General features: G+C 40.6%; 1 protein-coding gene across 1 annotated transcript in view; it reads right to left on the bottom strand.

Moving 5' to 3' along the window:
• Positions 1-16,126: 16,126 nt before the first annotated feature.
• LOC136840294 (uncharacterized) overlaps positions 16,127-21,390 on the bottom strand; it is a 10,359-nt gene continuing 5,095 nt past the window's right edge. The window contains exons 4-5 of the mRNA XM_067106978.1: positions 18,534-19,076; positions 16,127-18,074 (exon numbers count right to left, since the gene is read on the bottom strand). Of these exons, the coding sequence (XP_066963079.1) occupies positions 16,249-18,074; positions 18,534-19,076 (2,369 nt within the window). The 3' untranslated portion in view covers positions 16,127-16,248. The remainder of the gene's footprint in view (positions 18,075-18,533; positions 19,077-21,390) is intronic.

Here is a 21,390-nt window from a genome sequence, read left to right as displayed (position 1 = left end):
GAACTGAAGAAAATTACTGACGCCGGAATTTGATTCAAAGGAAGTTTCAAGAGGGCTTGAACATCAGAGTGGCTTAGTGTGGAAGATGGCAAAAGAATAAAAGAGGATGGAGTAAAAATGTTGAAACAGTGAATTTACGTAGTATAAAAATATGAGTGAACTATGTGCAGCCTGACAAACATACCCTGCCACCTCATTCATAAAAAGTCGCCTGTAAAATAATAAAATTACCAACAAACAAATCACGAATCATAAAACGATACGAGGCTCGTTGGTATTTTTTTTTCTAATATGGCATACAATTTTTTTTACTGATGCGATGCTTATGATTTGCTATCGTTATTTGTTATTATGTCATTATTACAGTTTCAACTTTTGCCTCATTATTCTTTCCTTAGAGATTAACTCTTGTTAATACAGTCCTTCAAATTATTACTAACACAATTATTATTATTGTTTTTTTATCTATCACAGTCATTCTATTCGACTGGGGGGTTTGTATAGTGAGGAATTCCGGGTTGCAGCCTGCCTCCATAGGAGTCCATCACTTTTCTCACTATGCGTTCTGTTTCTAGCAGCACACTCTTTTCCATGAGTCCTGGAGCTACTTCGGCATCCTTTTTTTCCAGATTCCTTTTTAGGGGTCTTGGGATCATGCTTAGTATTCCTATGATTATGGGTACAATTTCCACTGGGATATACCATATCCCTCTTATTTCGATTTTCAGGTCTTGATACTTATCAGTTTTTTCTATTTCTTTCTCAGCTACTCTGGTGTCCCATGGTATTGCCACATCAATGAGTGATACTTTCTTCTTGATTTTGTCAATAAACGTCACTCTGGCCTAGTGGCACATATTGTAAAGTCTCCGCTGAGTGAGTCTTCTATGATGAGCGACCCGTTTTCTTTCAATTCAGCTCCTATACGATCGGGTCACGCAAAATCAGCCATATCGAACCAGCCATGCCTTTCTACGTAAATTTGTACCTGTTATTAATTTATTTTGTATCTGTCTCTTTTGTACATGTATCAGAATGTTGTCATGTCGGTCATTGTCCATTTTTCTTTTCACATGAATTGTATTTATGCATTGTAATTATTGTCAAGTGTAACTGACCTCCGGTCACCGAGGTTCCATAGTATTCCTCTGTGTGACGTCAGTCCACTGCTATATAAATGGCCTGCATCTCCAATAAAGGACCTACGGGCCAAACAAGGGAAAGGCCCGTGCCAACACAAGAGTTGGCTTAATACAATACAACAACAACCAATAAAGTAGCAGTACCTTTTCTCCTGCTCATTTCTTTTGCACCTCTTAAAGTGGTGACCCTGGAGTGGTTCCCAGAGCCATTAGCGGACTCAGATGGCAACCTAGTCTTGGCTCCATGAACTACCCCACGCCCCTAGCGGACTAAATACGGCACTGTAACCAGCGTTTGGGCTTGCTGACTCTCATCGGCAAATCACCAGCGTCATTAGCAGACCCACACAGTGCGCTCCCAAGCGTGTATTGATGCAAGTACCCCACTCCAATTAAGAGGGCAAGAGTGAGCATGGACGCGGACATTCCCTCACACGTACAGTTAAGCGCGAACTTCGCGAACTCAGATATCTACCTACCGCACGTCCTGCCCGCACCCTCCCCCAAGCCAAGAATCATGTGCTCCTCCATGCAGCTACACGCACCCCGCGCGCTGCCCATCCCGCTGGAACAAACTAAAGCCACCCTCGCCATAAAATTGCTGCCCTTCACGCACGGCAACCCATCATCATGGTTGTACAGGGTCAAGGGACAGTTCAGGCTGGCGGGACTCACGGACGAGGTACTACAAGCTGACGCTGTCATCACCGCCCTGCCGGAGGAGGTCTACAGAAAGCTCGTCCCGTGGGTGTCTGCCGCACGCCCCATCACCTACCAGAATCTATAAACCTCCCTCGTCGAGACCTGCTCCCTACCGATCTCTAAGAGGGCCGCCCGCGCCCTTGACCTCGTCACCAGCCCACGGCATTACCAGAACATCCTGGAGACTTGGGGCGTGATCCAGGACCTCCTCACCCTTCCAGGCATGAACGGCACTGATAGGCAGTCAGAGATCAGCCTATCAAGGGAAATCCTCCTCCGTCAGCTCCTCCTGGCGATCTGAACTCAGATCCTCGACCCTTACACCATGCCACTCGAGGACCTAATTAAGACGGCGCAGCGGCTGACGGAAAGGGCAGCGTAGCGGGCATCCATGCCCGCAAACCCCATCAGTTCCTTCCAGCTGGAGGAAAGCGTGCACCAGGAGGAGATCAACGCCGTCACCAGAAGGCGGTCACCATACCACTACAAGAAGAACCCACCGGGCCCTTGATACTACCACCAGCGGTACGGCAAGGACGCCCGGAACTGCCAACCCCCCTGCTCCTTCCCCCATCCAAAAAAACAGGGAAGGCGGCAGCCAACAGAACAGGCCGCCATGGCAGCAGAGGAACCCAGGAGCCCAAAGCAATTAGGTTTCTACGTCCGCAACACCATCTCCGGCAGGATGATGTTGGTCAGTACTGGAGCTGTCCGATCAGTGTTTCCACCGTCCAGGGAGGACCGCAAGCGCCCGCTGGACCCAGCTGCCTTCCTGATGGCTGCCAACGGGTCCCCCATCTTCTCCAACGGCACCAGGCTCCTGTCGATCTCCATCCTAGGCCGGAGATATTCATGGAACTTCATCGTCGCGGACGTAAAGACCCACTACTGGGCGCCGATTTCCTCGCCCACTTCGGGCTGGCAGTTGACTTCGGTCGCAAGCGTCTCCTAGACACCGACTCCTGACAGCCCCTCCCCCTGGCACTGGGACCCAGTGTGCCTACCATCTGCTCCGTCGCCCCACACCAGTACGCCCAGCTGCTGAAGGAGGTCCCCAACGTGTTCAAGCCCGAGCTGCGCCAGGTACCCAGAGCCCCAGCAAAACATGGAATCTACCACCACATCAAGACGAAGGGGCCCCCAGCACAAGCTAAGTTCCGGAGGCTTCCCCCTCAGCGCCTTCAGGAGGACAAGGACACCTTCGCCCAGATGGAGCGGATGGGTATATGCAAAAAGGCCTCCAGCCCGTGGGCCACTCCCCTCCACATGGTGCAGAAACCGGATGGCTCCTGGAGACCCTGCGGCTCAACCTCGCAACTGAACCTGATCATTACCCATTGCCAAACATGCAAGATCTCACAGCCTCCTTTCACAGGGCCAAAATATTCTCTAAATTAGATCTTTTAAAATCTTACTTCCAGGTACCAGTTGCTCCAGAGGATATCCCAAAAACCACCATCATTATGCCCTTTGGGTCCTACATCATCGCCTTCTCCACCTTCGGCCTGAGGAGCGCGGGGGCGACATTCCAGAGGCTGATGGACAGCATCCTGGGGGACCTGAACTTATGTGTCTGCTACGTGGACGATATTCTGATTTCTTCCAGATCCCCCAAAGAGCACCTGCAGCACATCCGGGTGGTCCTGCAGTGACTGCAGGAGAACGTCCTAGTCGTCCGATTCGACAAGTGCACCTTTGGTGTCGAAAAAGCTGACTTCCTAGGCCATGAGATATCCCTGGGTGGCGTCCACCCGCTCGCATCAAAGGTCGAAGCCGTCACCAAGTTCCCCACCCACAACCTCCGTCAGGGCCGTCCAGGAATTCCTCGGGATGGTCAATTACTACAGAAGGTTCATCCCCGGGATCACACATACCATGGCCCCCCTGACCGAGATCCTGAAAGGCCAACCAAAGTCCTTAGTGTGGGGACCCAGCCAGCAGCAGGTCTTCTCCCTGACGAAGACCGCCCTCGCCGAGGCAACCATCTTGGCCCACCAGGGCCCCAATGCCCCCCTCCAGCTGACGACGGATGCCAGCAATGTCACCTGCGGGGCCGTCCTGGAGCAGATCGTCGCTGGCGACCCCAGCACATCTTCTTCAGCAAAAAGTTCAACCCCACAGAGGCCCGCTACAGCCCCTTCAACAGGGAACTCTGCGCAGTGTATCGGGCGGTATGCCACTTCAAGTTCCTTCTGGAGGGTACGCCCTTCACAATCTGGATGGACCACCAGCCGCTGGTCCATGCCTTCACGAAGCAAGGGGACGCATGGTCTTCCAGGCAGCAGCAGCACCTCACGGCCATCGCGGAGTTCACCTGCTCAATCAAATATCTCCCCGGCAAGAAGAATCCTTTAGCAGACGCCCTCTCCAGAATCGAGCTCAATGCAGTGCAGCTCGGGATCGACTACGAGGACCTCGCCCGGGAGCAGACCGCTGACCCAGAGACTCCAGCCTACCGCACCGCCATCACGTCCCTCAAGTGGACGGACGTGACCCTTGCCCCTGGGGGACCAAAACTCCTGTGCAACGTAAGCATTTGTAAAGTCTCTGCTGAGTGAGTCTTCTATGATGAGCAACCTGTTTTCTTTCAATACAGCTCCTATAGGATCAGGTCACACAAAATCAGCCATATCAAACCAGCCATGCCTTTCTATGTAAATTTGTACCTGTTATTAATTTATTTTGTATCTGTCTCTTTTGTACATGTATCAGAATGTTGTCATGTCGGTCATTGTCCATTTTTCTTTTCACATGAATTGTATTTATGCATTGTAATTATTGTCAAGTGTAATTGACCTCCGGTCACTGTGGTTCCATTGTATTCCTCTGTGTGATGTCAGTCCACCACTATATAAATGGCCTGCGTCTCCAATAAAGTAACAGTACCTTTTCTCCTGCTCATTTCTTTTGCACCTCTTAAAATATCACCCTATCTGTTCTGGTACCATAGTCCCAGTGGATCTTTGCCTGATCGTTTTCTATCACTCCCTCAGGTTGGTGTTCGTACCACTTATTACTGCAAGCTAGCTGGTGTTTCTTGCACAGGCTCCAGTGGAGGGCTTTTGCTACTGAATCATGCCTCATTTCGTACTGGTTCTGTGCAAGCGCTGGACATTCGCTTGCTATGTGGTTTATGGTCTCGTCTTTCATATTGCACTTCCTGCATATGGGTGAGATGTTATATCCATCTACTGTTCTTTGAACATGTCTGGTTCTTAGGGCCTGATCTTGTGCCTGTAGCATTCCTTCTGTTTCCTTCTTAAGTTCTCATCTCTGTAGCCATTGCCATGTTTCATTGCTGGCCAGTTCTTTTGTCTGTCTCATGTACTGTCCCATTCCTCTGTTCTGTTTTCCATTCTCCTGTCTCTGTATATTTCTGGGTCTTCATCTACTTTTATTAATACTTCTTCCCATGCACTCCTTAGCAATCATCTTCACTGGTTTTCAGATATTGCCCCAGTACTCTGCTCTTGATGTTGACTCAGTCCTCTATGCATAGTAGCCCTCTCTCTCCTTCTTTTCATGTTATGTATAGTCTATCTGTATTTGCTCTAGGGTGTAGTGATTTGTTTATTGTCATGTGTTTTCTAGTTCTCTGGTCTATGCTGTGGAGTTCAGCCTTTGTCCACTCCACTACTCCTGCGCTGTGTCTGATTACTGGTACTGCCCATGTGTTTATGGCTTTCATCATGTTTCCGGCATTGAGTTTTGACTTGAGTACTGCCTTAAGTCTCTGCTTATGTTCTTTCCTGATTGTGTCCTTCATCTCTTGGTGTTTTATATCCTCTCCTTCTATTATTCCAAGGTATTTGTATCCTGTCTCATATATGCATTTGATGCTATTCCCATCTGGTAGCTTTATCCCTTTGGTCGTTGTTACTTTGCCTTTTTGTATGTTGACCAGGGCGCATTTTTCTATTCCAAACTCCATCCTGATGTCCCCAGATACAATCCTTACAGTCTGGATTAGGGTATCTATTTTCTTGATACTCTTACCATACAGCTTTATGTCGTCCATGAACATCAGATGGTTAATTCTGTTGCCTCCTTTCTTGAGTTGGTACCCAGCACCCATCTTCTGCCGTACTTTTGTCATAGGAATCATGGCTACTATGAAGAGAAGTGGAGACAGTGCTGTTAATCTCTCCTGATGTTAACTCCTGCTAGTCTTATCCCAGAGCTTGTAAGTACTGTATTCCAGTTGTGCATCGTATTTGTAAGGAAGCTGATGGTGTTTTCCTCTGCCCCATATATTTTCAGGCATTCTATTAGCCACATGTGGGGTATCATGTCGAAGGCTTTTTTGCAGTCAATCCATGTCATGCTTAAGTTGGTTCTCCTTCTCTTAATATTCTTCATTACCATTTTGTTTATTAGGAGCTGGTCTTTTGTGCCCCTACACCTCCTTCTGCAGCCTTTCTGTTGGTGGGGGATGGTGTTTGTATCCTCTAGGTAGTTATATAGCCTTTCACTGATGATACCTGTTAGTAACTTCCACATTATTGGTAGGCAGGTGATAGGCCTGTAGTTACTTGCTATATTTCCCTTGTTCTTGTCTTTCTGCACTAAGGATGTTCTCCCTGTGGTCATCCATTTGGGCACATGGTGGTTTGTGAAACAATGCTGGAGTTGTTCTGCTATTCGTGGGTGTAGGCCTTGAAGTTTTTGAGCCAGTATCCATGGACTTTATTGGGACCTGGGGCTTTCCAGTTGGGCATTTTCTTTACAGTAGTTGGTATCTGACTGTGTCTGTTGCAGTCTCGGTGAATCTTGGTTTTATTCTCCTCATTTCTTCTGCCTTGACCTCCTGACGCCACGTTGCATGTTTGTTGTGTGTTACTGGATTGCTCCATATGTTTTCCCTGAGTCTCTTACTTGGTTCAGTTTCAGGAATTTCCTGTTGGTCATCTTCCCCTCTTAGTTAGTGGTATAGTCTTTTCTGGTTGGTTCCAAAGGGTTTGTTTTTTGGTATCCTTTATTCCTGTTCATGTACCATTGGATCTTATGTGTTTTGGCTTTAAGCCTCTTTTTATATATTCTATTGTGTCATTTAGTCCCTTTCTCTTACCTTTGTATTTCTTTGTCAGTTCCTCTCAGTTTTCTTTTCTGCCTCTCTTCTGCCATCTCTTTCAGTTTACTCAAGTCAGATCTCATCGCCATGATTTGTTTTTCCAGGTGCCTTTTCCAAGGCAGTTGCTGTTTTGGTTTCTGTTGGGTTGGTTGTGATGGTGGTGTTGGTGTTTGTATCCCCATGAGTTCTTCTGCACGTGCCAGGTTATTTGTTTCTCTGTTACTGGTGGTGTGTATTAGTCTCATTATTTCAGCTACTGAATCATGCCTCTTCCTGTACTGCTGGACATTTGCTTGCTATGTGGTTTATGGTCTCGGATTCCAAAGAGCATATGGGTGAGATGTTATTTATTATTGTTCTTTGTATCTGGTTCTTAGGCCTATCTTGACTGAATTCCTTCTGCTTCCTTCTTGAGTTCTCACCTCTTTCATTGTCATGTTTCATCACTGGCTTTCTTTTGTCTGTCTCATTTGTCCGTGCATTGGTTTGTTGTGATCCCACTGTTCTGTTTTTATTCTCCTGTCTCTGTACATTTCTATCTTCGTATACTTTTATCAGTCCTTCTTCCCATGCACTATTACCCACTATATCTTCACTGGTTTTCAGATATTGCTAGTACTCTGCTATATGTTGACTCAGTCCTCCATGCTTAGTAGCCCTCTCTCTCCTTCCTTTCTTGTTATGTATAGTCTGTCTGTATTTGCTCTAGGGTGCAGTGAGAGTTTATTGTCATGTGTTTTCTAGTTTTCTGACATGACTGTGGAGTTCAGCCACACACACACAAATTTAAAATCAAATATTGTTTACTGGTACTGCATATGTGTTTTTGTTTGGTCATGTTTCCGGCATTGAGTTTTGAAAATTGCCTTAAACATCTGTATATGTTCTTTCCTGATTGTGTCCTTCATCTCTTGAATTTTATATCCTCTCCTTCTATTATTCCAATATTTGTATCCTGTCTCATAGATTTGATGCTATTCCCATCTGGTAGCTTTATCCCTTTGAAGTTGTTACTTTGCCTTTTTGTATGTTGAGGCTTTTTCTTTCAAACTTACATCCTGATGTCCCCAGAGAAATCCTTACAGTCTGGGATTAGGCATCTATTTTCATCTATACTTTCATGGCTTTATGTCGTCCATGAACATCAGATGGTTAATTTGACCTCCTTTCTTGAGTTGGTACCCAGCACCCATCTTCCCAAACCTTTGTCATAGGAATCATGGGAATGAAGAGAAGTGAGACAGTGCTGTTAATCTCTCCTGATGTTAACCCCTGTTCTTATCCCAGAGCTTGTAAGTACTGTATTCCAGTTGTGCATCGTATTTGTAGGAAGTGATGGTGTTTTCCTCTGCAATTTTCAGGCATTCTATTAGCACATGTGGGGTATCATGTCGAAGGCTTTTGCAGTCAATTCATGTCATGCTTAAGTTGGTTCTCCTTCTCTTACTATTCTTCATTACCATTTTGTTTATTAGAGCTGGTCTTTTGTGCCCCTACACTTCCTTCTGCAGCCTTTCTGTTGGTGGGGGATGGCGTTTGTATCCTCTTGGTAGTTAAAACTGAAGATACCTGTTATTAACTTCCACATTATTGGTAGGCAGGTGATAGGTCTGTAGTTACTTGCTATACTTCCCTTGTTCTTGTCCTTCTGCACTAAGGATGTTCTCCCTGTGGTCATCTAATTGGGCATGGTAGTTTGTGATACAATGTTGGAGTTGTTCTGCTATTTGTGGGTGAAGGACCTTGAAGTTTTTGCGCCAGAGTCCTGGGCCTTTCCTGTTGGGCATTTTCTTTAGTTAGTGTCTGACTGTGTCTGCAGTGATCCCGGTGAATCTTTGTTTTATTCTCCCCATTTCTTCTGCCTTGATTTCCTGGAGCCATGTTGTATGTTTGTTGTGTGATACCGGATTGCTCCATATGTTTTCCCAGTCTCTTGCTTGGTTCAAAAAAAAAAATTTCCCGGTGATTGTCTTCCTATTAGTTGGCTGTATAGTCTTTTTATATATATAAAGAGTTTGTTTTTGGTATCCTTTATTCCTGTTCAACCGTTGATCTCTGCATTTTGGCTTCACCTCTTTTACATCTTCTGATTGTGTCGTTTAAAATTCAACCTGTACTTTGTATTTCTCAGCCTCTTTTCTGCCATCTCTTTCAGTTTACTCAAGTCAGATCTCATCGCCATGATTTGTACTAGATGTGCATAATCTTACGTTACAAACGCAGTTTCAACCTATGTGATTTCTAAATCTTATTCAGCTGCCCATTGTCACCACTAAATTCGGACTAAAGAGAACCTTTATTTATTATCTTTGTTCCTGAATATTTGAGAATCCATCGCATTGATCTTTTCTTCATCTAGCTTTATTTCATCTCTTTTGAGTACATTATGAATGTGTATTTATATATACTGTATATATATATGTACTGTGTGTGTGTGTGTGTGTGTGTGTGTGTGTGTGTGTAGAGAGAGAGGGAGAGAGAGAGAGAGAGAGAGAGGCCTATAGACAGACAGACAGACAGACAGACACACACACACACACACACACACAAAAATTTAAAATCAACTATTCCAATGCAACATATGCATTTTGTTGGAGAGTCATGAGGAAAATAAGTCAACATCTGCGTTTGCCCGTTGTTTATTTGAATATAAGCATCACACCAATATGGCGTTCTCCTAGATGTACAACGGCTCTGTGCGTGAAGCATGGACTGGGCGGGTATGTAGGCTTTTATTTCAGTGTTACACAGAGAGAAAAGAAAGCCCTACCTGGGAAGGCAATAAAGAACATCTATTTTCAGTGGTTTATTTCGTGACAGTAAAGGAACTTTTGTTTCACCTTATCCCCACTTACTGTATATGTGTTTACGAGAGTGGGGAATGCAAACGTAAAATTATTATATCATGTTCACCTGAAAAGTTATTCCAGTAAAATAGACGTGGAACAATTAACAGCAATTATATACAACACAGTTTGCAGAATCTCGACTGGTCACTTTTACCAGATACATATGTTTGGAAGAACCGTTAATGCCCTAAAAAATCAAATTCATTTTTGGATATGCAAATATTCCGTAAGATCCAAGCGCAAGAAAATGAAGAGACTGATGCCTGGTCGCTTTGGAATCCTTCTTGTGGTCAGGTCGGCAACTGTCTCCTTGATTATGGTGAACGGGTTCGTTTCCACGACCAGGCATCACAGTCTCTTCAATTTCTTGTGCTAATCTTGGTTTGTAGTGACAAGCATACCCAAAAAAGCTTTAAGAATTGAATAAGAGGGCATGATCAGCCAAGACCCACAACGTACACAATACACATAATATATATATATATATATATATATATATATATATATATATATATATATATATATATATATATATATATATATATATATATTATTAAAAGGACCTCATTCAAACTGGATGGTATCTAAATGGAGTATTTATTCAGAAAAAGTTACAAGCTTTCTTGGACAAACAGAAAAAACTTGTAACTTTTTCTGAATAAATACTCCATTAGATACCATCCAGTTTGAATGAGGTCCTTTTAGTAATTAGTTGTGTATGTGATAAAGTTAATACTAATGCATATATAAGAATTGTATATGTATATAAAGTTAATATATATATATATATATATATATATATATATATATATATATATATATATATATATATATATATATATATATATATATATATATGTGTATGTGTGTGTGTGTGTGTGTGTGTGTGTGTGTGTGTGTGTGATTGTGTGTGTGTGGTCATGGTTAACTGTAGCCTCAAGCTTTGCACCCCTAAGGGTCACAGGTTCGAATCCAGGCAGGGTAAGAAGATTTTATCACAAATTCTATTTCTGTGTAAGTTGCTCACGAAGCAAATTCTGTACTTGTAGGAAATTATGACAAGATCATATAAATTTATTATAACATGTACATAATACATATACATAATATAAGTACACACACACATATATACTAGCTGACCAACCCGGTGCTGCCCGGGATAACTCTGAATGACAATCGATAGACTTTCTCTCTCTCTCTCTCTCTCTCTCCAACCCTCCAACTCTCCCTAACACCCCCTCAACCCTCCTCCTTCTCTCTCTCCCTAACACCCCCCCTCTCTCTCCCCTCTCTCTCTCTCTCACACTTTTCTTTCTCTCACTCTCTTTCTCTCTCCAACCCTCCCTGTTGCCCTCTTTCTTCTCCCAAACACCCCCCTCTACTCTCTCTCACTTTCTCTCCCTCTCACTCTCTCACTTCCTCTACCTTTCACTCTTTCTTTCTCTCACTCTCCCTCTCTTTCTCTCTACAACCCTCCCTGTCTCTTACCCTCTTTCCTCTCCCTAACACCCCCCTCTACTCTCTCTCACTTCCTCTTCCTCACACTCTCTCTCTCTCTCTCTTTCACCCTCTTCTCAACCCCTACCCCCTGTGGTGACTTGGATGTTTTACCCCCACTGTCCCCACAGTATTCTTTTCCAGATAGTGCAGTTCCTCATTGGGGGAGGTGAGTTCCGTTCTCAGCTAGCACTCTGTTGGCCGTGAGTTCGAATCTCCGACCTACCAATGAAGAATAAGAGGAATTTATTTCTGGTGAAAGAAATTCATTTCTTGCTATAATGTGGTTCGGATTCCACAATAAGCTGCAGGTCCCGTTGGTAGGTAACCAATTGGTTCTTAGCCACGTAAAATAAATCTAATCCTTCGGGCCAGCCCTAGGAGAGCTGTTAATCAGCTCAGTGGTCTGGTTAAACTAAGGTATACTTAACTTTTTTCCAGATAGTAAGTCATATGGTATACCGAAATTAGGTATGATAAATTCGTAAAGTTACTAAGTCTACGGGAATAACCACACCTGTTTCACAGGCAGAACCAACCCCGTTTCAGGGAAGCCCTTCCCCCTGCCCTCCCCTTTGGTGCCCTTTGATGCTAGTGATGTCTTAACACCACAGTATTCTTTCCGAGATAGTAAGTCATATGTATACCAAGTTTTGTTGAAATTGGTAAATGCATTTCATAATTATGCTGAACACAGTCTTTGAGCGAACTATGTGCTGGCCTGTGAGAAAGTATATCCGGTGCAGGTGGCATTTATGTTGACGGAGGTTTCTGCAGTTAGATGCAGCGGGTATCTGATGCGTTCATTTGTGCCTTCTGATCATGGCCAAGATGCGTGGAGACAATGTGACAGATTGACAGAAGAGTTGTGATCCTTTGAACATTGAACCGGTGTCACCACGCTTCCGGGGAGGGGTTATTAAGTGAGTGCGAGCATATGTGCACTCTCTAATGCGTATATTATCAAGGAAGCATACAATAGCTATTCACTTCGATTTGCGGCTGGGTGTGATTCGCTCTTTGAGCAGTGTTAGTGGATAAGAACAGCCACTGTGGGAAACGGTTGCATGCGCCCGTAGAAGAATTCTTGGTTCGTCCTGTGAGGACGAATATTTTGGAAGTGGTGTTCTTTAGCATACTCTATGACATTTATTTTGGTCTAGAATAATTATGACCCTTTTATCTTGTTTGGTGACCAGGGTATTAGTCACTAGTATTGGTTGGTCTGGAATCATTAATTCGATTCATTGTGAGTCTGAGTTTCCTCTAGCTATGATTTCCATTTTTATGGGTTGTGAGTCACTCCATTTCATGACTGTAGCTTTTGCTGAAATACTTTCATTAAATTTGCAAATAGAGTCTAGTTTTGTATCTCGGCGCTTTATTCCAGTAGGCCTTTGTTTGAGGATAGATTCAGTGAGAGGAGTGGACGAGAGAGAAAGAATGTGCTGACCCAATGCTGGCTATTGCTACCGGAGAATCTTAGGGATGTAAGATGATTTGACACTGTTCTTAAGACAGATGTAGAAAGAGATTATGACCCTATCTGACCTTGTTCCAGGGATAACACACACACACACACATATATATATATATATATATATATATATATATATATATATATATATATATATATATATATATATATATATATATGTGTGTGTGTGTGTGTGTGTGTGTGTGTGTGTGTTTGTGTGTGTATGTATATGTATATATTGAACTAGAATCCATCATGTAATTGCCTTTTAAAAAGATTGGCCTTTATATGATAAATGATTGGGAAATAAAGGAGACGAATATTGCAGCACCTGTTAAATTATGATTTTTACATGCACAACGTGTATATCTATCTATCTATCTATCTATCTATCTATCTATCTATCTATCTATCTATCTATATATATATATATATATATATATATATATATATATATATATATATATATATATATATATATATATGCTTTGTGCATGTAAAATCACAATTTAACAAGTGCTGTAATATAATTTTGTCTCCTTTATTTCCCAATCGTTCATCATATAAAGGCCAATCTTTTTAAAAGGCAATTACATGATGGATTCTAGTTCAAGGGGTGCAAAGTGAGGCTAGAGTTAACCATGACCCACACACACACACAAATATATATGTGTGTATGTATGTGTATATGTATACCGTATATAACCGTCTGATTCCGTATTCCTGTGCATCCATAAGAGTTCAGGGAACTTTGCTGACTGGGAACTTCAAAAAAAGTAAATATATAAATAATGCTAACTTTTTTTTTACGTAAAGTAAATAATAATCAGCTATATCTAATAAATCAACCCAAAAATTTATATACGAAAATGAACGAAAACAAATCATCATAGCTTAAAATGACGGCTAAAAGCTCCATTTCTACTACAGAAGTCGCCCCAGTCAGGCGCAAAGACATTTCATTGTTTGTGGAAGTCGTTGGTCTTTGGGAAAAGTAACGGCAAATATTTTGAAAGAAAGAAAGAAAGAGGCCTAACATCACCTAAACGAAGTTATCTCTAGCTCGGCTGCTGCTCGCTTTCCACTGCCACATTAGCCTCTCCTTATTTGGCTGCCTAAATTCTATTATCATCACAAGTTTTTTTCCTTTGACTGCACTCTCACACACATACATACATACATACATAATTATATATATATATATATATATATATATATATATATATATATATATATATATATATATATATATATATATATATATACATATAGAGAAAAAGGCCCACTGTCATTTATCAGGCTTGATAAAGGATGATATAGGTTCTTCGGTATGTATTCATGTTCTGTAGGCCTACTTGGAGTTGAAATCAATCTATCTCTACCAGGTTTGAATCCTGGCCGGGGCAGAGGCACTTATCAATTACAATTTCTTTTGTGGGTAAGTTATTCCCAAGGTATAGTGAATTTAGTAATAAAAGGTATTTGTAACTTAATATTTATGAATAAAAAAGTCATGCATGAATAAGTGAAGAACACACACACACACATGTATACATATATAATATATATATATATATGTATGTATATATATATATATATACATATATATATATATTGATAAATGCCTCTGCCCTGGCAAGGATTCGAACCTGGTGGAGACAGATTGATATATACTATATATATATATATATATATATATATATATATATATATATATATATATATATAGATAGATAGATAGATAGATAGATAGATAGATAGATAGATAGACAGACAGATAGATATAATATATATCTCTCGACAGGGGAAATATGGGTGAATCTAGGAAACTTTTTACAGCTCATCCTGGCAACACCGCATCCATGTTTTACGTGTTAAGGGAAACGGCTTAGTGTTGAGATATATATATATATATATATATATATATATATATATATATATATATATATATATATATATATATATATATATATATATATATATATATATATATGTGTGTGTGTGTGTGTGTGTGTGTGTGTGTGTGTGTATTTATGAAAAGTGTATACAAAATCAAAAAGTTCATTTTCATTTCAATTTCGGCCAATAATTGCAAAGTCTTTGTACCAATATCCATCTACCAGACTATAGAATGAATTCGTATGTTAGAGTGATCTGGGTTGGACAATGTGCTCCCAAGTACGGAAACTGAAACTGACTCCTCTATGAGAGTCGATTTGAATCCTTAGAAGATATCTGATGGAACCAGTAAAATACCCAACTCTATATTTGGGGCAAGAGTAGTTGTATTAACACCAAACAGCATAAGGGGTGACAGTCGGTCTTTGTATTTAAAAAGAGATAAAAATCGTTAGAGGGTTTATTGTGATCAGGGTAACCTGACTATTAGTTCCACTAGATGCCTTCTTAGGGTTCAAATCGACTCCCATAGGAGAGTCACTCTCCTTGCTGGGAGTAGACTGTCCAATCCAGATCAGTCTAATATACGAAATCATCCTAAAATCTTTAAGACTGACTGTGAAATGCTTGGCTAAATTGTATGTACGTGTGTGTGTGTGTGTAGCATTCAGTTCCTTTGAGGTCAAATAGGTTCGTGGCTTTATTGACATGCTTCATAATGATGGCTGAAGTTCATGAATAAAAAAATAATAACAATAACAACTTGTGATCAGGTCAAGCTCTGCTGTATACATTACATAAGATCTTAGGACTAGGCTGACTCAGACAAGAATGACAAAGGCTTAGAATCTGATATATTGGAAGAGGGAGAAGAAACACTGAAGAAAAGCAGCCACCAAGACCTAAATGAGAAAGAAACTGTGTATATTTTGTTAATTAGTTCGAAAATGAGAGCAAGCGTAGATGACAAAAAAAGTTGTTAAAAATGCGCTAGTTTAATGAACAATTATAATTGTATAAATAGCGCACTAACAACAAGGGAATGGGTTATGGGTGAATGAAGTTCATTTGCGTTAAGAAATCGATGAAAAGAAAAACTCGACAGGCAAAATTAAGTAAAAGTAACAGAGCTCGTGGGAGAAAAGGTAAATTATCCGAAAAAATGAAGGCCTGTTAACAATACTACATCGAATAGAAAATGGTTAGAATTAAATCGAATATCTGAGAAACTTCTCTTGTTTTTCTGTTTTCTGAAAAAGGCGCCTGTTAAAGTAATGTCATTTCTTTGCCGTCACAGTAGCAGGTATTAAAAATCGTGGATTTCACAGTTTTCCCTTCGCAAGGAGAAGTTTATTTTTTATTTTTCTAAAATAATATCTACGGCAACATTATGCGGTGGCCGAAAACACACATGACTATAATTTGCATATACGAAAAATTCAAGAAACACTAATAAACAATAAGTATTTGGAAGAAAAAGAAACTCACGTAAGCGTCATAGCTGTAATTAACATCTAATTTGTCTACATGAGGTAACCAGTTACTTGTCTTGCTGAAGATCCGCATTATTGTAATATGATAATACCAATCTTTTATATATCCTCATAAGTCTCAAGGGCAACAAGCTGACAAATTTGCTGGAGCCTTTGGAAGTCCGAGAGATTCTATTTCTTCGCGGGCATTTTCAGAAATGGGTACACTCCATCTCTCGTAATGGCGGATCAGATCAGAGCCCACACGTTTGCATATGGTCCTGTAAGCGTAGTCGTACTGCCTCTGACGGCGCGCCTTCAAGGAGTCTGCGTCCTTTTGTTCTAACGTTCGAGTTACACGATTCAGATGACGGAAAATATCCCATCCGTGGTCTGGGAAAGCGTGTTTGATCTCCATCATGAAAATTAGCTTCTGCCAGCAATCGGCACTTTCAAAAGTGAGGCCGTCGTCTACGGCTCTGCTCGCTGGCTTGTACCTGTTTTGACTTTTCAGACGGTCATCAGCTTCTATCTTCTCTTGGATGTACAGTGAAAAGAGGTTAACTGTTGATTCACTCCCATAAGCATAAGACCAGAACTGTCTTTGCTGGTAATTGTGGCCAATTTCATGCCAAACAGGCCATGAATATGGTGTTTTTGTTAAGGTGAGGTCATTGAATTGATGCTGAAACATTATAGGAAAACCTGCATGAGCACTTCCGGCAGTAATCTGAATATCGTCTACTAGCCATTGCTTTCCCTGGGGCGGAGGATCACCCTCTGAAAATCCGGCCAAATCTTCCATTTTCTCCATAATGTCATCGTAGCGTTGCAGTAATACATCAGGGTCTGGAATTTCAGTAGCCCTGGATGTCGGCACTACTAACACTACTTTGTTGCTCTCCAGTACACAGAAAGGGGTATTTAAAGATCTCATTCTCTCCCATTCCTCTTCGTTTGTTTCTCCCAGTATGAAATAAGGCGATTCAACAACATTCTGCACTTCCGCTGTAACAGTGAAGCTTTCCTCCCCATCATATGTGAAAATCAAATTGCCCCCATACTGACTGCGGAAGAAATTGATCCCCGGATTTACATTAAAATCCTCTGACAGAATTGGCATTCGCTTAAAACCATGGTTTTGTATTTTTGGTAATGCAGGCTTTAGGCGATCAGTGTGAGCCCCAACTTTTACAGATATTTGTCTTGCTTGACTTAAAGGAAGGTCATCGGGCAGAACGATTATGAATATATCACCAGCAACCACATACATATTAGTGGCCTGCCAATCTTTAGGTGCCCTCATTCGGATGTTCTCACGTTGTTGGACTGTGCCGACCTTTAAAACGCATAAAAAGTTGGTTCTGGCCACTGCAGCTGGTACGGATCCTGGGTAGTGACCAACATCTCTTGGGTGTGGTAAGAGTTTTGTCAGGGGACTTAAACTGTTGATTATTCCCCGATTTATCTCCTGTCTGTAAGTTTGGATGTCATTTACTGGGAGTGGATATAACTGAAGTCCAACATATGACTTCAAGCTAGAAAGAGTCCACCATTTTTGAGCTTTACCTCCCAGTTTTGGCTGTAAGGAAAGTCTTGACGGGTCATCTTCCTCTGATATCCCCACGACATGTGATCCATTCATGAAAAACCCTTTCTTATCCAAATCCCATTTCGAATTTACATCACCATTTGACACCAGACGTAAACAGCTCTCTTCAAAGTCTGGGGCTAAACAGAGAGAGTGATTATCAGCCCACCGCCATGTCCCTTCACAGACAAGCCATTGCTGGTTAGAATTGCCATTATATGGTGCCAGACCTATGACAGCATCCAATGGTCCGCTATCCAATGGTCCACTAAGTACTGTTAAGCAAGTATGAGCGCTCTGATTAACCAGATATTCCTTGTCCTCTGTAAGAATACCTTGTTCTTCATGAAGGAATAGGCTAACACCGTCCTCTCCTGATAGAAAAAGAATGAAAAATATTATTTTATTTAATCTCAAAATGTATCTGTTTAGGTGCTCTCCATTTAATTTCCTAAAAATTCGCCTACAATCCAAGTTGATGCAAATTTTATAGCTGGACAGCCATTACACAATACCAAGAAGGAAATAAATATTCTTATTGATTTTAACTAAACGAATTTGTAACGGTGTAGTGAAATTTCATGTATGTACACACACACACACACACACACACACACACACACACATATACACATATATATATATATATACACATATATATATATATATATATATATATATATATATATATATATATATATATATGTATGTGTGTGTGTGTGTGTGTGTGTGTTTGTGTAAATATATATATACTGTATATAGTTATGCTTGCCTACCTTATGTGAAATGAATTAAGCAAGAAAGTATTAATTTTTGAAAGAAGAATTTCCTACCATGCAAAGGATTCCAGCGTGTGTCTCCGGGGGAAATATCTTCAGCCATTTTCACCAGAGCCTCGGGATAAGGTGCGTCTGTTGTTTGTGTGACCTTCAGCTCAGCCCTGACCTCGGAGAGTTTCCACCATTTTTGGTGCTGACCCCCGCTCTTGGCGGCGAGTGTTACTCGTGTCTGTGGATCTTCCAAAGATGCCTGCAGCACTTTGGACTTGGTCTTCAGGAAGCCTGATTTGTCAAAATTCCAGGATGTTACGTTCTTTTTTAAACCACCTAGTCTCACAGCACCTTTCTTTTCATTAGCCAAGAGGCAATAAGAACGGTTGCCCATCCAGTGCCACTGCTTGCCATTGACAAGCCATTGCTGGTTGATGCCGCCGGTAAAGGGGGACAGTTCAATATTCGCATCATCAGGGCCATTGCTATCTATCACAGTCAGACATGTGAGAGTGTTTTGATTGATGAGATATTCTGGGCTAGCTGTACATTCCTCGCTACAGATGACTTCCCCCTCACAGGACGTTGCCACGAGGTCCTCTCCACCTGAAAAGAGCATGATGCTAGTTTCGTATGAAACTCATTTTCAGACTTTATATATACTGTACGCACACTCACACACACACACACACACACACACACACACACACACACACACACACACACACATATATATATATATATATATATATATAGGCATTTACACTAAAAATGCAAATTTAATAAAAAAACTAATAATATTAAAACTTCAACGTGAAGCTGGACGAGTCTACATTTAAATTAGGTTTTTATTTTCATATAAACAAGGATTCTCCTTATCTAAGTTCATGTTCAAAGTTCCCTCTGGATGTCACTTTAAATTCTTCAACCTTCACATGAATTTTACAGACCTCATGGCAGTGGTAATTTATGGTTAAATATAAAGGCTTTTTCAGCAGTCTCCCAGTTAAACAACTAACCCCTTATGTTCATGGAATCTGAAATACAGAGTTTTGATAGAGAGCCAACAGACATGAGATGGCGCTGTGGACAGACGTTTATATACGATTCCCGGTTCATAAGAAGGTGGCAGCTTTTCTTTGCTTGACAAACCTCCTAATTTTATTGTTGTTCAGAAAATCACTGAAGGGGAAGTTTGCGGGAAATATTTGCTAAAAATTGAATGCATCTCTTTCTTTAAAGATTCTTGTGTTTCGTCGTTCAAGAATGGCATCTTGAAATAGAATGCCATCTTTTTAGGACCAAATGGTTTTGGAGATTCAGTATACATTTTGTTTAAAAAGACTCTTAGTTTGTTAAAGAACAACTTATCAGTAAAATCCTAATGAAAAAAAAATTAAAAATAACATTTTATGAAATAATTCATACGTACTAGTTGGCTTTTAAGCTCGAAAAAACAGTGTTAAAAGTGTTGAGTTTAAAATTCTTATAACAAGCACTGAGAAAATTCACCCGTAGGCGGGTAAATGTTGGTTTCCTGTCGGCCGTCATGTTAAAATCAATACTTTGTCGAGAAACGCTTACATCCAAAATAGGTAACTGGCTGTTTTGTTCAAATTCAGCAGTGAAATTTGTGGTATTATGTTTTGCATTAATGTAGTTCAGAAACAGGTTAGCTCGTTATTCACTCTCGAATTTCAAAAAAGTGTCATCCACATAACATCGACAGAATTTAGGTTTAAAGTCAATAGGGCATTGTTCTAACCATCCTCATTCAAATGGCAGAGAAAAATTTTGGCTAATGTTGCTGATGAAGGAGACCCCATGGCTAATCCGTCCACTTGTTCGTAGTATGCCCATCGAATAAAAATATCGTCCTTTGCCCTTACGAAAGAGAATGGTTAGAGCAATGCCACTTTTAATTTTTAGCGATAATGGTTTTACCGATAAGTTGTTCTTTAACAAACTGAGAGTCTTTTTAAACAGAATGTATACTCAACCTCCAAAAGTATTTGGTCCTAAAAAGTTGACGTTCTATTTCAAGATGTCATTCTTGAACGACGAAACGCATGAATCTTAAGGGAAAGAGATGCTTTCAATTTTTTGCAAATATTTCCCGCAAACTATATATACTGTATACCCCTTCAGTGATTTTCTGTAACAACTATAAAATTAGGAATTTTATCAAGCAAAGATAAACTGCCCTTTGAACATTGAACAGCAAACTAGATTAGCAGAATTCCTTGTCTATAAGAAAATTAAAACCTAATTTAAATGTAGACTCGTCCAGCTTCCTTTTGAAGTTTTCCTGCTACTGTTCCTACACAATTTGCGTTTTTTATTGGAAACATTTTATATCTGTATGCTTAAAAATATTTTGTCATTTTATACGTATATATATATATATATATATATATATATGCATATATATGTATATGTATATATGTGTATACACACACACACACACACACACACACACACACACACACACACACACACACATATATATATATATATATATATATATATATATATATATATATATATATATATATATATATATATATATATATAATATATATATATATCTAAGATGAAGGTTTCTGTTAAGAATATCGTATACACAGAAAAGTTTCATTAAACTTCAGGAATCTCTAATGGGGACCAGTAAATATCAAGCAACAAGTGATTATAATAGGCAACACATAGAGGTATTCCCTATATAGAGTGTCACATCAACAAATAACCCCAATGGTACTATTTCTCTGCGTAACCGTTTAGGAAGCACCCCTTTAAGTAAATATTCAATGGTAAGTGATACAAACTAATCTGAGGAGCTACAAACACAAAAACATCCTCCAAAGAGACGATAGTATTGCTTAATAGCTTATTGCTGTTTTCCAAGTTACAATCACGATGA

This window comes from Macrobrachium rosenbergii, chromosome 7, assembly GCF_040412425.1.
Source record: "Macrobrachium rosenbergii isolate ZJJX-2024 chromosome 7, ASM4041242v1, whole genome shotgun sequence".
NCBI lineage: Eukaryota > Metazoa > Arthropoda > Malacostraca > Decapoda > Palaemonidae > Macrobrachium > Macrobrachium rosenbergii.
Note: the sequence above shows the minus strand (reverse complement) of the source record. Positions and strands in the feature narration are given on the sequence as shown.